The sequence below is a fragment of the Anopheles coluzzii genome, chromosome 2 (assembly GCF_943734685.1).
Source record: "Anopheles coluzzii chromosome 2, AcolN3, whole genome shotgun sequence".
NCBI classification, from domain to species: Eukaryota; Metazoa; Arthropoda; class Insecta; order Diptera; family Culicidae; genus Anopheles; species Anopheles coluzzii.
Genome location: NC_064670.1, coordinates 6,958,026 through 6,971,297, shown reverse-complemented (window position 1 = coordinate 6,971,297; position 13,272 = coordinate 6,958,026). Strand labels below are relative to the sequence as shown.

Genomic DNA, 13,272 nt, shown 5'->3' with positions numbered 1-13,272 from the left:
TAGACCGGGCTGGTGGTGCATGCCAGCGGGTGCAGAAAAGTTAATTTGCACTGATAACGGAAAAGTTGTGCATTGGACAGTTCACCCCAGTTCATGGTGCTCTTTTCGGAGCCTGCAAAAACGGGCCAATGCGACACACAAGGAGGACTGGAGTTGCAGTGTTTTGGCAGCGCAGCCAAGCAAAGCTCCAAACCAAAGCTACCTCCGCCTAATTGATTCCCTCGTCGGAGATTACATTAACTAACGGCTTACTCTCCGCGTGCTAGTCTATTAGGCGACTCGTGAACGATTTTGGACACCTTTTTCTCAACCCTTCAAAAGTAGCAGCGTCTTGCTTAAGAATCGGTCTTAGCAGCTTCACAACCGTTATTCAAATGTTTGTGTTGCACATCTTTGCGTTTAACAAGCGAGCAAATCGTTCCGAGGGAAATGCAAATTTCCCACCATCATCACACAATTTATCATTTCTCGCACTGCCTCGGCTGCTGCACTCGCTGGCAAAGTGGCTGACTCATGCGGACGGCAAAACACCAACGCGTGAAAACCAACCGACCAATGCCTGCTCGGAAACGCAGCAGGAAGTCCTAGTTCTCGCCCAAGCGTGTGTCTTATATTGTGCTCCAGCACCATCGCTCTTCGCACAGATTGGCACGCGATATGGGGTCAGCTCCTTCGCAAGCAAAGAAGTATCGTCCATCGTCGCGCAATGGACGGTACCAGCGCCAACATATGGTTCTGAGCGGCTCCCCAGTGAACCGTTCCTCTTGCAAGACGTCAGTGAGAACTGGACGCGCACGTGGGTCCAACCCGCACTATGACGGTGCACAATTCGCTCCAATCGTTCTTTAATGACAGCTAGCAAAGCATGGGAGCATGGGGGAACGGTACAAAAATGTAAGCCTCAAAGACCACTGTGAGGAAAACCAAGCAGAACACGGCTGGGTAAGCTGCCCAAACCGATCAGGAAGTGTAAATCAAAGCCAAAACGGCGGCTGCTCGCTAAGCTGCGTGGGTCTCGTTGCGCTGTGAAGACGACGGGCACACCATCTATCACTCGGGACAAACGGCACAGCGGCTGACCTGTATCTCCCTGCCCCCATCCAAAAGCCCTGTGCAACGCAATACTCGGACCCCTGGTGGTGGTGGTGGTTTCCGGACAAATGCAAATGGCGTTTGTTCTTCTGCACCGGCAAGGAAACTGGACCGTGGTGGCTGTCCGTCCGGTGGTGATGATGGCGGTGCAATCAAATTAGCTTCCCAAACAGGGCCCAAAATTTGACTCCATTGCCATTGCGAAAATTGCGAAACTGCTCCGCACAAACCACAAAATCATCACTCGCTCCCTTTGTTCCGGGGTGGGATGCAGGGGAATTAATTGAACTTTTGTGCATTTGTTTTGGGCTCGCGGGGCTCATGGCTCTGTGTGCTGTTTATTTTATATTGTGCCCGAAGCCGCTGACGCTTCAATCCTGACTATTATAGACGCATTGTGCGAGTGCGCGGGGGAATGGCCCGTCAACGGGGACGTCAACATTTATCATCACAGCCGCAACGGAACGCCACCGGAACCATTATCGGACCAAACAAGCGAAACCGAGGCCCTACTACTATTCCTGCTGCTCTCGGGTTACACAAAAACCCCTTTTTCGTTGGGGACGGAAAATGATGAAACGCAAATAATCCGGAACGCGTCGGAGGGTATGTGCGTGGGTGTCTGTGGGCCCAAACAGGACCGTCCACCGTGAGGCTCTCGTCAACAGAACTGTTTGCGAAATGAAGTCGCAATACGCAATAACGCGCGCGAGGAAATCCAGGCAATGACATTACAGACACAGGAAAAGCGGTAGAAGGACAGCAGAGAGAGAGGGCGAGAGAATGATTCCGAAAACCCCGTCCGCTAACAAATCATTAATTTCTGACTTGTGGGATTTGCTGGGACATTGGGGTGCCGTTGGGCAGGGACTCTGTGGTTGTCAAATATTTATTTTCCATTTTTACGACTCTTTGCCCCGTCTCTTCTGCAGGATGATCTGCCCGGGCAGGCCTTGCTGGATGTGGTGTTCGCCCGGCTGAACCTGATAGAGACGGCCTACTTCGGCATCCGGTACATCGATCAGGACAATCAGACGGTAAGCATGACGGGGCATGGGGCACTCAACCCGACGGGACCACTGACATTGTAGTTTTTTTTTTTTCTTTACCCCCAGCACTGGCTCGATCCGGGCGCAAGGCTCTCCCGCCAGCTGAAGGCGGGCAAGGTGCCGTACGACCTTTACTTTGGCGTCAAGTTCTACGCATGCGATCCCTGCAAGCTGGTCGAAGAAATCACGCGGTAAGAGATCGGTTCCTTCGGCTCTAGCTTCAACCACAAACCGTGCTGTGTTGGCCATAAATATTGGAATTAATTATCAAAACCACCCTCAAACTCCCTTTTCTCCCAGGTACCAGCTGTATCTGCAGGTGAAGCAGGACATTCTGCAGGGCCGGCTGCCCGTGTCGTTCGAGCTGGCGGCCGAGCTGGGAGCGTACGTCGTGCAGGGTAAGCAATCAAAGCCGTTGTTGTTGTGGTTGAGTCTAGTGGTGGGAGCCCCGATTCCGTGTATGGAATCAATTCTGAATCCATTTTCGGTACTGTAATCGATTCTGATGTCGTAGCCGATTCCGGAGTATCGACTCCAATTTCGAAGCCAATATTGATTTCAGAGCCTATTCCGTCTCTGAAGCTGATTTAAATTCCGGAACCGATACTGATTTTAAATTCGATTCTGGAACCGATTCCGGAGCTGAATAGAATTCCAGAACCGATTCCGAAATTCAGTTGTGTTCAGGAAACTGATTCCGGACCTACTTTCCGGAATTGATTCTTCGGAGCTAGCCGAATTCGATCCCGACGAAATCTTCATTTTACCCATCACTAGTTGAGTCCCCCAATGTTTGAGCTTTGGCCTGTCATGTGCCCTATTCCTGATTTTACAGCCGAGCTGGGCAACTACGATCCACGGAAGCATCCGCCCGGCTACGTGTCCGAGTTCCGGCTGCTCAACAACCAAACGAAGGAAATCGAGAGCCGCATCCACGAGCTGCACATCCAGCTGGAAGGGATGGCGCCGTCCCAGGCCGAGTTTAACTATCTCGACAAGGTCAAATGGCACGACATGTACGGGGTGGATCTGCATCCGGTGCTGGTATGTGATGGACCTCGGACGCTATCTTCCCACCATTCTTCACATCCTCACATAATCTTCTCATCTCATTCTTCCTCGACAGGGCGAGGACAGTGTGGAGTACTTTCTCGGCCTAACGCCCGGTGGCATCGTGGTGCTGCGCAACAAAACCACCGTCGCCCACTACTACTGGCCTCGGATAGCGAAGGTCTACTACAAGGGACGATACTTTATGCTGCGCGTCTGTGATAAAAACGTAAGTTCCGAAAAAACGCAGTGCCACCAAACGACTGGACACTTATAGCACCCGTTTTTCTCGGTACCTCTTTGCTCCTTTTGCAGAATGAAGTTAGTACGTACGGTTTCGAGACACCAAAAAAGAGCGCCTGCAAGCATCTGTGGAAGTGCTGCGTGGAGCACCATTCGTTCTTCCGCCTGGTCCGGGTGGCACCGATGCAAGCGACCGGCACGCTTGCCAGCAAGTACAGGTAAGGAAGGGGAGACGAAATAATCCTTTGCTTTCCGCCTAAACTCTCCAACACTATCTCCCGATTCTCCCGTCCATCCACCCAGTGCCCGTTCGGAGCGTCAATCGATGAAGGACCTCTCAACGCAACAGCGTGTACCGCCCGTGTTCACCCGGACACCGTCCCGCCGACAGCCGCGGCGCGTCATGAACGATGTCCCGCCGACGACCGAGGACAAGATGTTCGATGCACCGAAATACATTCAGCAGGAAATCAAATCCATTTCCATACCTCAACCGGCACAATCGTAAGTGTGCTGTGGCAGCAGGTTTTGCCATTTCTTCCCTATCTCATGTATCGCATTTTTCATTCTCTTCGTGCTCTCCAACACTTGCAACGGCTTATCGCACCACCACCACCATGTTCATGTGTTTGGTGTGCCCCTTTTCGCGTGGTGTAGCTTTGAGAGCCCTTACCGTTCTACTTGCAGCATACCGGCCGCACTCAGTGGCGCTGGTAGTGGCGGTAAATCGCAAGCATCTGTTGTGCCGCCCGACTCGCCACGCAGTACGCGCAGCGCCCCCTGGATGCGGTCGCAGCAGCGCGGCCTGTTCGGCATCAACTCCAGCCCCAAGTCGGTACGGTCCGCTTCGACGCGCATGAGCGCACCGGCCAACAACAACAATGGCAGCAGCAACCACAACAGCAGCCGGATGAGATCGAGCTCGGTCGAGAGTCACTCGTCGAACGAGTCGCGCTCGGGCCGGCGACGCCGCCATCGGAGCCGCCGGGTGTCGGACAACGAGAGCGAAATGAGCCGCGGATCGGGCCGCTCCGGCCGGTCGCACAACTCGCACCGGAAGCACCGGCGCCATCGCTCCAAGAGCCGCCGAAACCGGTCGGACACGGAGAGCCGCGATCGTAGCTACTCGGGCCACCGCCGGTCGACCGACTCGATCGAGCTGGTCGACTCGGGCGAACAGTGGCTGGAGGTGCAGCGCAAGCAGCACTCGGACGCGGTACCGAAGGCGGCCGTCATCAAGAGCAGCCAGGTGATGAAGGGCGCCCATCCGGACGCGGGCATCATCCAGCATCATCATCGGAGCCGGCGCCACCGCAAGCACCGGTCGCCGTCGGAGAAGATCTGGTCGAGCGAGCTGACCAAGCATCTGCAGTTCGATCTGGTCGACACGACCGGCATGACCGAGGATCAGCTGCGCGAGATCCCGTACACGGTCGTCGAGACGAACCATGCCGCCAAAAAGCCCAACACACTCAAGGTGCACAAGACTAGTCATCAATCGTCGACCTCGCTCTCGAGCCACCAGCAGCAGCACCAGCAGCACCACCATCAGCACCATCAGCACCAGCATCACCATGCGCTGCCGGCGCACCAGCACCAAGGGAGCAACAATCGCATCGACCGGATACGGGACCCGTACGCGAAGGGTGGCGACGGTAGCCTGGTGGAGAACGGCATCAACGGTGGATCGATACGGTCGGCAAGTACGATCAGCTCGTCGCGCGAATACGACCGCAACTCGGGGCTTATAAGGTAAGCAGAGGGAGTACAATACTGGTGTAGTAACTCTGGTTATGGATACATGGTTGCCATGTAGTAACTTTAAACTCCCGAATGTCCTTCAAACATCTTTAAAGTAGGTCATCGTTTTGCCGAAATAGTTGATCTTGTATCGAAGCGGACTTATTGACACTTGTTCGTCCAGGCGATCATAGAAACCCTTAATATTTCTCCCTTACTGGAACGTTGGAGTTTAGAGGCCTTATCTTGGGTAAGGAGAGTTAACTAAACTCTTCAAATGAGAATTCGATAGATGTGGGAAGAGCATAGTCCTATCCTGACAGTCCCAACAAATCTTACTTGCCATGGTCGGAGTTCCTCTAATTGATACTCAAAAGAGGTTATGGTTCTTGTCACTAAGTTCCTGGTTTTGAGTTTTAATACATAAACTGATCCAATCTACGCTATTGATGTGTTTGGGAAAGTGGGTTTCCTATTTACATAGTATGTTCTAGGGTTCTCTTAGTTCTAGTATGTTCTGTATAGCAGATAAGCTACACTGGTATGTTGGGAAGACTCTGGGTGAGTGCGCAATGTACAAGGATCTTCTCGTTTGCTTACAGAATGATGTCCAGTATGAGCATGGGTGACTTCATCTCGCCAACTGGATCCAGCTTGAGTCCGCTCGATAGCTCGGGACTGCGGGTGTCGCACGAGCATACCGATTCTGGCCTCGGAGCAGATCAGGACTATGCCTACTCGTCGGAAAGGTATAATATTTTCACTATCTAGCATGAGCCTTTATCTTGACGCTCGTTTGGTGGTACCAATTTTTTGCAGATCCAGCGACAGCGCCAAGTACGGTACGAACAAGTCTTCCGGAGCGTCCGTGACGTCAGGCCAGACAAAGTCCTCCTCGTCCAACACGATGAAGTCGCACCATCACACTGTGAGTAGTAGGAAACCTCCGCTCTGTCCCGGTCGTTCGGGGCAAACCAACCCTCCCGCAGCTATCACACAACAACCGCAGGCACAACAGCAACAACAGCAGCATCAAACACAACCACATCAGCAAAGCAAATTCTCCTCGGTACCTGGTGTACATAGTGCCAACGGCAGTAACAGTCGCTTGATCAATACTAACAACACACACTATCAAAACAATCACTACACCTTCAGCCTAACCCGAACCCCGAAACCCCACCAGGCTCACCTGCAGCAGCAGCAGCACCAGCAGGGTCAGCACGCGTATCGACCTCACAACCTCACTAACAATCTCGGCGGGCGCGCCCATCCGGCGGCCGGCGGTGTCGGTAGCATTGGCGGCGGGTTAAGCACTAGCACATACCTGGACACGGTGGCGACGCTGTCGTCGTCGGCCGCGCCCTACCACTACTACTACGACGGGACCGGCTTCCGGTCGAACGTGGGCGGTGGACCCGGGCTGGGCTTCCACGGGCTGGGCCCGGGTGTCGGCAGTGGTACCCGCGGCACCAAGTCCGATATCGGCGTACCGATACGCCCGAAACGGCACTATCAGCAGCAACAGGTACACCAGCAGCAGCAGCAGCAGCACCAATACAACCACATCACCAGTGTGCACAATTTCAGCCGCACTTCCGGGGGCGACCGGAAGCAACGGCACCCGATGGTACAATCGCCATCGTTCAACAAGTCGATCGACTATCTGGAAAACTATAAGACTGGCTTGGAAAGACTTAACCAGGGTGGCGGTGGCGGTGGTGGTAGTAGTAGTGGCCTAAATAATAACAATCCGGAAACGTTCACCGGACTGCTCGGCATGGGCGCCACCGGCAGTCAGAACGTACTGAACAACCAGAACAACAACAACAACAACCCGAATGGGCCGTGGGAAGTCATCGACGGTACCAAGGGACAAGAGGATGGGGTCGATGATCGGGTCGGTCCGTTGATTTGTTTCGATACGAACCGGAACCAGGACGGCACACGGGCCGGGCCGGGAGAGCAAACGCTCGCAAACTCTACGCCGACCCGCCAGTGCGAGGGCAGTGTAAGTAATGCTGAGCCGTTGGTTCGCTTGCATGTGTTCGCTTGTCCTTGTTAGTGTGCTGGTCAGTCTGTTAGCATGAGTGAAAGTCACTTGGCACCCCTAGAAGAAAAAAAAAACTGGTGTGTTTTTGTCCCTTCTGTCGTAATGATTTGCATGCCGTTTTTCTTACTAAGTTTTTCCGATTCTTCCCTACTTCGAAAAGCCCCCGTAGGGTATGCAATTTGCATCTGCCGGGTTTTGTGTTGTTATTTGTGGTGCCCCCTGCTTTTACCCCTAAATGCATGCAATGTCACAACAGCTTTAACAGCACGAAGCAGAGAAGGAAGATTATTGTTTCGCGATACTTTTGTTCTAGATTTTCACCTTCACCAAGCCCCGCGCATTACACATCACTTGGCTTTCCACCCCGTTTATTTTACCCACTTGTTTGTTGTAATGCAACAACACAGTGAAGGAGCAGAAGCGAGGAGCGAAACCTAAGCTCCAACGCTCTGTAAAGTTGAATGAATGGAAACTACACAACAACAACAACAACAACGGTAGCTATAAAAAAAAAGAAAAGTTCTACCTCCTCTTACCACATGGTATCGTACCACACACAAAAAAAGCATAAAATACGCGCAAGTTTAACGGTAGAGCAAAACATGCTTCCACATCCGGCACCGCTGAGAGTGCATTCGCTTTTTTTCCGCCACCATTCCGTGGGTTTTGAGCTTGGCGCACTTATTATTGATCCCTTCCCATGCAGCTCCCAGCTCTCGACTGCCGCTAAGGTATTTCTCTCTCTCTCTCTCTCTCTCTCTCTCTCTCTCTCTCTCTCTCTCTCTCTCTCTCTCTCTCTCTCTCTCTCTCTCTCTATTACTCCCTATCTCTCTCTCCTCCCCTCTTGTTGAAAGACTCACTCTATGAACTGTTTGATGCATTTGATGGAATGCTTCAGCGAACAAAGGAAGCTTTCAGTCCGTTTTGCTGTGCTTCTTCGCGATCTCTTCTTTCCACCACACACACACACACACACTCGTAACAATCCTGACTTGACGTGATGAGAGTTGGCAGGAAAAACTGAACAAACCCTCGACAGGAATGGCAGGGGGAAAATGAGAGCCCAGAATTTGGATGCAACTCCGTGCGCGTACATACACAGTTTTATCAAGGATGCGGGGTTTGCCTTTTTTTGTTGCGTTCCCTTTTTTCCCTTTACGCGCTTTTTTCTTGGCATCCCATAAGCATTCTTCTCGGGACGCGTGCACTTCCCGCTGCTGCGCACCACGTGTTGCTTTTAGCAAACCGGCGGCTCTATTGCATGGAGGATCGCCGCGAGTCCGCAACCGTGATGGCTTGGAGTGAAAGTTGTGTACAGGAGGTGGTTGTTTGTTTTTTGTTTTTTACTTTTCCCGCCAGCTCCACTTCTTGCTAGTCTTCCGACAAAATGGGCACCGGTAACAGTTCGTTTGTTTTGTGGGATAAGTAAACGATGTAAAAGTTTTCCCGTTTTTTAACGTTCCCGTTTTGTTTCCCTTCTTCCCTCTGTCAGGCGCGTTGTCGAGCTAAAAAGCTTGTCGACTTTCCGTGACTAAAGGCGGTACCAGTGCAGCGTGTTCGTAGCCCCGGAAACATTCTAGGAGCACAGTCGTACCTGTGGAACAAAGCTTTTTCCGCCTTCTTTTTCTCCTCGTTTTGCTACCCTTTTACCACTCCTCTCCTGCCGGCTACGAAAGCATCGAAGCGAATCCAATAGATGCCCCAGTTTTCTGCAGCCATTGTACGTTATTTGTTGTGTATCGCTCTGAGTGGGGCCTGGGATATGGTTAGATTTGTTTTAGTGTGCTGAAAGTTCCAAAACATTGCTCTATTTCATAGGATTAACCGGTGTATAGATAAAGTGTAAGCAATTTGTCGGTTCCGCTTGCTCCACTTGGTTGATGGTTCCTTGACGTTTGAATTGTCAGAGAGCATCGACAGAAAGGCTTGTACAACAGATATTTGTATTGTGAATTGCATAGCTGTAGGCGTATTATTTGCTGATAGACAACGTTACTAGTACGCTAGGCAAAGTCGCCTGCATGTATGCAAAGCGTTGCACAGCGTTGCATTTTTAACCGTTTTATTGACAGCTGCTCTGCCGAAGTTAACCATGTTGATACCTTCTATATCCTGTTCCTAACAGTTGCATGTTTTTTCGTCCCTTATATGTGTTGCATGTTTTTAAACTTTGTGTTTTAAAATTGCATTTCACGTGCTAAAAGCAAAATGTGAAACGCAATGTAATATTGTTTTCAAATTATTTATTATTACGTTGTTTTTTGTTAACAACCCTCCCCACCACTTGGCCTGCGCACACAGTACCACCCTCTAACATTGCATGTTCCTTTGTTTGTATGTTTGTAATTCGAGTGATGTGTTCGGTTTAGCGGTGCCTTTCTGACCCGCTAACCAAGAACCGAGACGTGTATCGTCTAGTAATCTAGCCTATGCGCTTGTGTTTCTTTTGCTCCCTGACATACACACACACACATACCGATATGGCACCGACTCTAGAACGGAAACATGCACAGCGAGGTGAACTCATCGCCTACCGGCCAACCAGTCCCGGCGGCCAACGGTGGGCCGCAGGGTGGACAGGGTGTGCGCAACAGTCCGACCAAAGCCTCCGCCGATACGGCGGGATTAACCAAAGCTCGACCCCAGGTCCGATCTAGTCCGGCACGGTTCGGTCTCGGTAAGAACAGCAACCATCGTTCGTCCAGCTTAGAACTGATACTAACACCTATCATACAGAGCCGACGGTAAGTAGAGCACCTGGGTGAAGGGATTGTTGTGTTGTTTTCATTATATTCGGAATACATTCTTTGGGACAGTAAGGCGTTCAGAGTATTGGTAGAGTTTGAGATATAGTTTGCGTAGCTTTGTAAAAAGTTGCTATTCTGGGTGTCAATTTGTAGTTTACGTTGAAATAGAATAGTCTAATCAACTAAGAGTTGGAAAGCTCATGAACAACTTGAATCGAAAAACTCTAGTAACTCTGGTTAGCATAATGATTCGATGAGTATCATTGGTAGAACTATAGATTCAATAAGATATTCTGGATGAAAATCCAGATCTCTCCGAATATTCCTATTATCACTTGTTCTTAAAAGCACATCCAAAATAAGCGATCCAGCTTTTTAAATCTGTTTCTGAGATCCTTGAAATAGCAGATGCTATAAAATCCGGAAAATCACACACTCATACGTCTTCAAATGACTCCTAGGTACTCCCACTACACTACATTAAACCCATGTGACAAAAGCACATCATTAGGAAGGAATCGTTATTCGGGTTTGTTTTCACAAGTGCTCTTAATTAATCCCTTAACCATTACCGTCACGATCACAAGAAAACGGCGGCATCCCCCTTTTTTCCGTGCAGCAACTCTTTTCAAATTGTACGGCATCTCTCCTTCCCAGTCCTTGCCAACTCTAGCCCGACCCTTTGCCAAAGCTTATCATAACAGTGTGTTCCTCCCCGAGGGGTCGTTGAAGCTGAAAACATGGAAACCCCTGGCAACGAGCAAACCCTGGTACAGCTTCAGATGGTGATCGAGGTGGTGTGGCGGTGGTGGTGGTGGTTGGAAAGTTGAAAGAAAATTCCACCTGACGACATCGTACCTTCAGTGCCCAACGTCGCCACCTCCGTCGCTTCGGACACTTTGAACTTTCTTCGGAGCGTTTCGGTGGAAAGGCAGCACGTTGATAAGTGGATGGGTGTTGATTATATCTTATGCTGCCGGCGCAAAATGACAACCGAAAGGAGGGCAGTTATGAAGATAGCGAGTTCTTGGAAGGCCACAAAAATAGATCCATGGCAGGTAGAGGTGGTGCATGTGACCTATACGAGACGACGGTACACATTGGATTGGGCTGGGGCAAGGATAAAGAGCTCTTAAGCTCATTCTCAGTATGGAGGCTTCATCTTTTTTTTTTTTTGGTTCGTTCCTTTTCCAAATCATGTATAGAATTTTCATCCACTGCAAAAACACCCACAACCTTACAGTGCGGACACCGTACCGTTTGCCGGCAAAATGGTACCGATTGCATAACTTTCCAAATCACAACGCTCTCCCTTGCAAAGGCAGAAAACCAAACGCCGAGCGTCCGTGGACACGCCAGCCGCCTCCCCCAAAAAATATGCTCATCAAACATTCCACCGGCTGGAAATACCGCGCGCACGCTACCACGCTTCATTGTCAGTGACTCGCTCTATTGAAATTACAGCTCATTAAGCAAACTGTGTATTCGGGTAGGATAATACTCCTGATCCGGTGCACGAAAAGAACGCAATGGTCCCTGCGGCTAGATCAACGGTGGATTGCTCGGTTCATCTTTTTTTTTGTTTCATTTTCCCGAGGCCGAGGCCAGAGAATTTGCTTCGAAAAGCAAAACCCCCTAACACTCAGAATTTGCACTCGCCCGGGCAAATCAGTACCTGTGTGAAGTGCTTCAGGTTAGCGGGCTTATTGTGGGCGGCCTGCCCACCTACCTTCCCGTTCTCGTCCGCCCGCCGGTTGGTTTTCGTAGTTCAACTTTACACCCTCAAAAGTTGATATTGCCAAAAATTTTGCTTCCCTTTCGGGAACAAAAACATTACGACGCCAAGGGTTACCCGAAAGGGGCATCAAAACTGGGCGCGGGCGCCCGTAACACCAACAACCACGCTACAACCCATGCAACGTACGGTTCGTAGCACGGGCGCAAGCATCATCATCAGCAGCAGCAGCACACCGAAAAGGGTTAGAGTCATTTTGAACAGCTGAAGCAAAAGCGTATAATACATTTCCAGGGATGGGGCACTTGTAAAAATTAACAGTTCCCTGCTGGGAAAGTATGTACTCCGAGCTGGTTTACGGTAGAATAGGGATGAACCGCAAACGATTCACACTTTGCTTGCCTCGCCCTTTTTGCTTGATGCGCTTGGAGCACGAAAAGAGGGAAAACCTCAGACCGAACACAAATATCGAAAGCCAAACAGGCTGCATCAAGGATGTTTCGTGTCACACACCCCAATGGGCTAACGATCCCGACATCTCCGGCACAAAGTTGCTCCACTGTGAAGGATCCTAGTGGATTCTAGTTGGATGAGAGTTAGCATTTTTAGCTTCTCGAGCATTAGCGGCAACATGAGCTTCACTACCGCGATGATTAATCAGTTACACGATGCGCGAGTGATGGTTGTAAATGTTAAGTACATTTCGTTATTCGTTATTCGAAACCGGACCGACTCGACCGAACGTGAAATGCGAGTAGAAGCTATGCACAAGTGCATAGTCATGATGTTGTGCTTTACATGCAAAGTATGTCTGTGTTTGGGTAAAGAAGGATGATGTAAGAATATGTTAATGAAGTGTAATTTACTGTTGGAGATCACAAGCCCGGATGAAACAAGGTGAGATCCCGAAAACATTTCCTGCAGAACCTATCATTGGAATTGTATCGACACTGGAGAATAGTTCCCCATTATTGCCGCTAGGTGCGCTCTTCTGCTAGTTCTTCTATCTACTTAGATCAAAGTCGTGATGACAGAGATTCAATACAAAAACTGACGGACTGATTTTCATTATTACATATTGAACAGGTCCATTCATGCCGCCATGCAAGACATCGCATATTGTAATGTTACAAATGATACCTTTGCCATGTTGTTTAGCCTACAGTTCTGTTTACAACCCATCACACGAAAGTTACACACATGCACACAGGCATAGAGATAATTAAATCATCTGCGGTTCTAGCTCATCTTTTAGCAAGCATTAAATTGTACGCGCTTAAAATGTACACAGTTACATTGCGCTCCGTATGATTAGGCGCACTAATCACTGTGCCCTACGCGCGTAACGCTTTCATCAAAGGGAATCAAAGCCGGCCGTGGCTAGACAAATAGCAACAGGCCAGATAATATTTCAAACGAATAGGCTACAGTTCAACCCCTGCACAACACACACACACACATATACGCCCGGGTGGATTTACGCAACCCGATATTCCGCGTACGCAACGCGCACTGTTTATTTGAGCTTTCGAGCTTGGTAATATGATATTGATTCACGCCTGC

General features: G+C 50.1%; 1 protein-coding gene across 2 annotated transcripts in view; it reads left to right on the top strand.

Annotated features, from left to right (window-relative positions):
- LOC120949025 (band 4.1-like protein 4) overlaps positions 1-13,272 on the top strand; it is a 92,206-nt gene that overhangs the window by 75,571 nt on the left and 3,363 nt on the right. The window contains exons 3-13 of one of the 2 annotated variants that reach the window (XM_040365962.2): positions 2,025-2,129; positions 2,208-2,332; positions 2,442-2,539; positions 2,977-3,185; positions 3,268-3,420; positions 3,507-3,652; positions 3,738-3,938; positions 4,092-5,186; positions 5,777-5,923; positions 5,994-7,185; positions 9,724-9,971. In XM_040365962.2, the coding sequence (XP_040221896.2) occupies positions 2,025-2,129; positions 2,208-2,332; positions 2,442-2,539; positions 2,977-3,185; positions 3,268-3,420; positions 3,507-3,652; positions 3,738-3,938; positions 4,092-5,186; positions 5,777-5,923; positions 5,994-7,185; positions 9,724-9,971 (3,719 nt within the window). The remainder of the gene's footprint in view (positions 1-2,024; positions 2,130-2,207; positions 2,333-2,441; positions 2,540-2,976; positions 3,186-3,267; positions 3,421-3,506; positions 3,653-3,737; positions 3,939-4,091; positions 5,187-5,776; positions 5,924-5,993; positions 7,186-9,723; positions 9,972-13,272) is intronic. The other variant, XM_040365963.2, reaches the window with a different exon arrangement.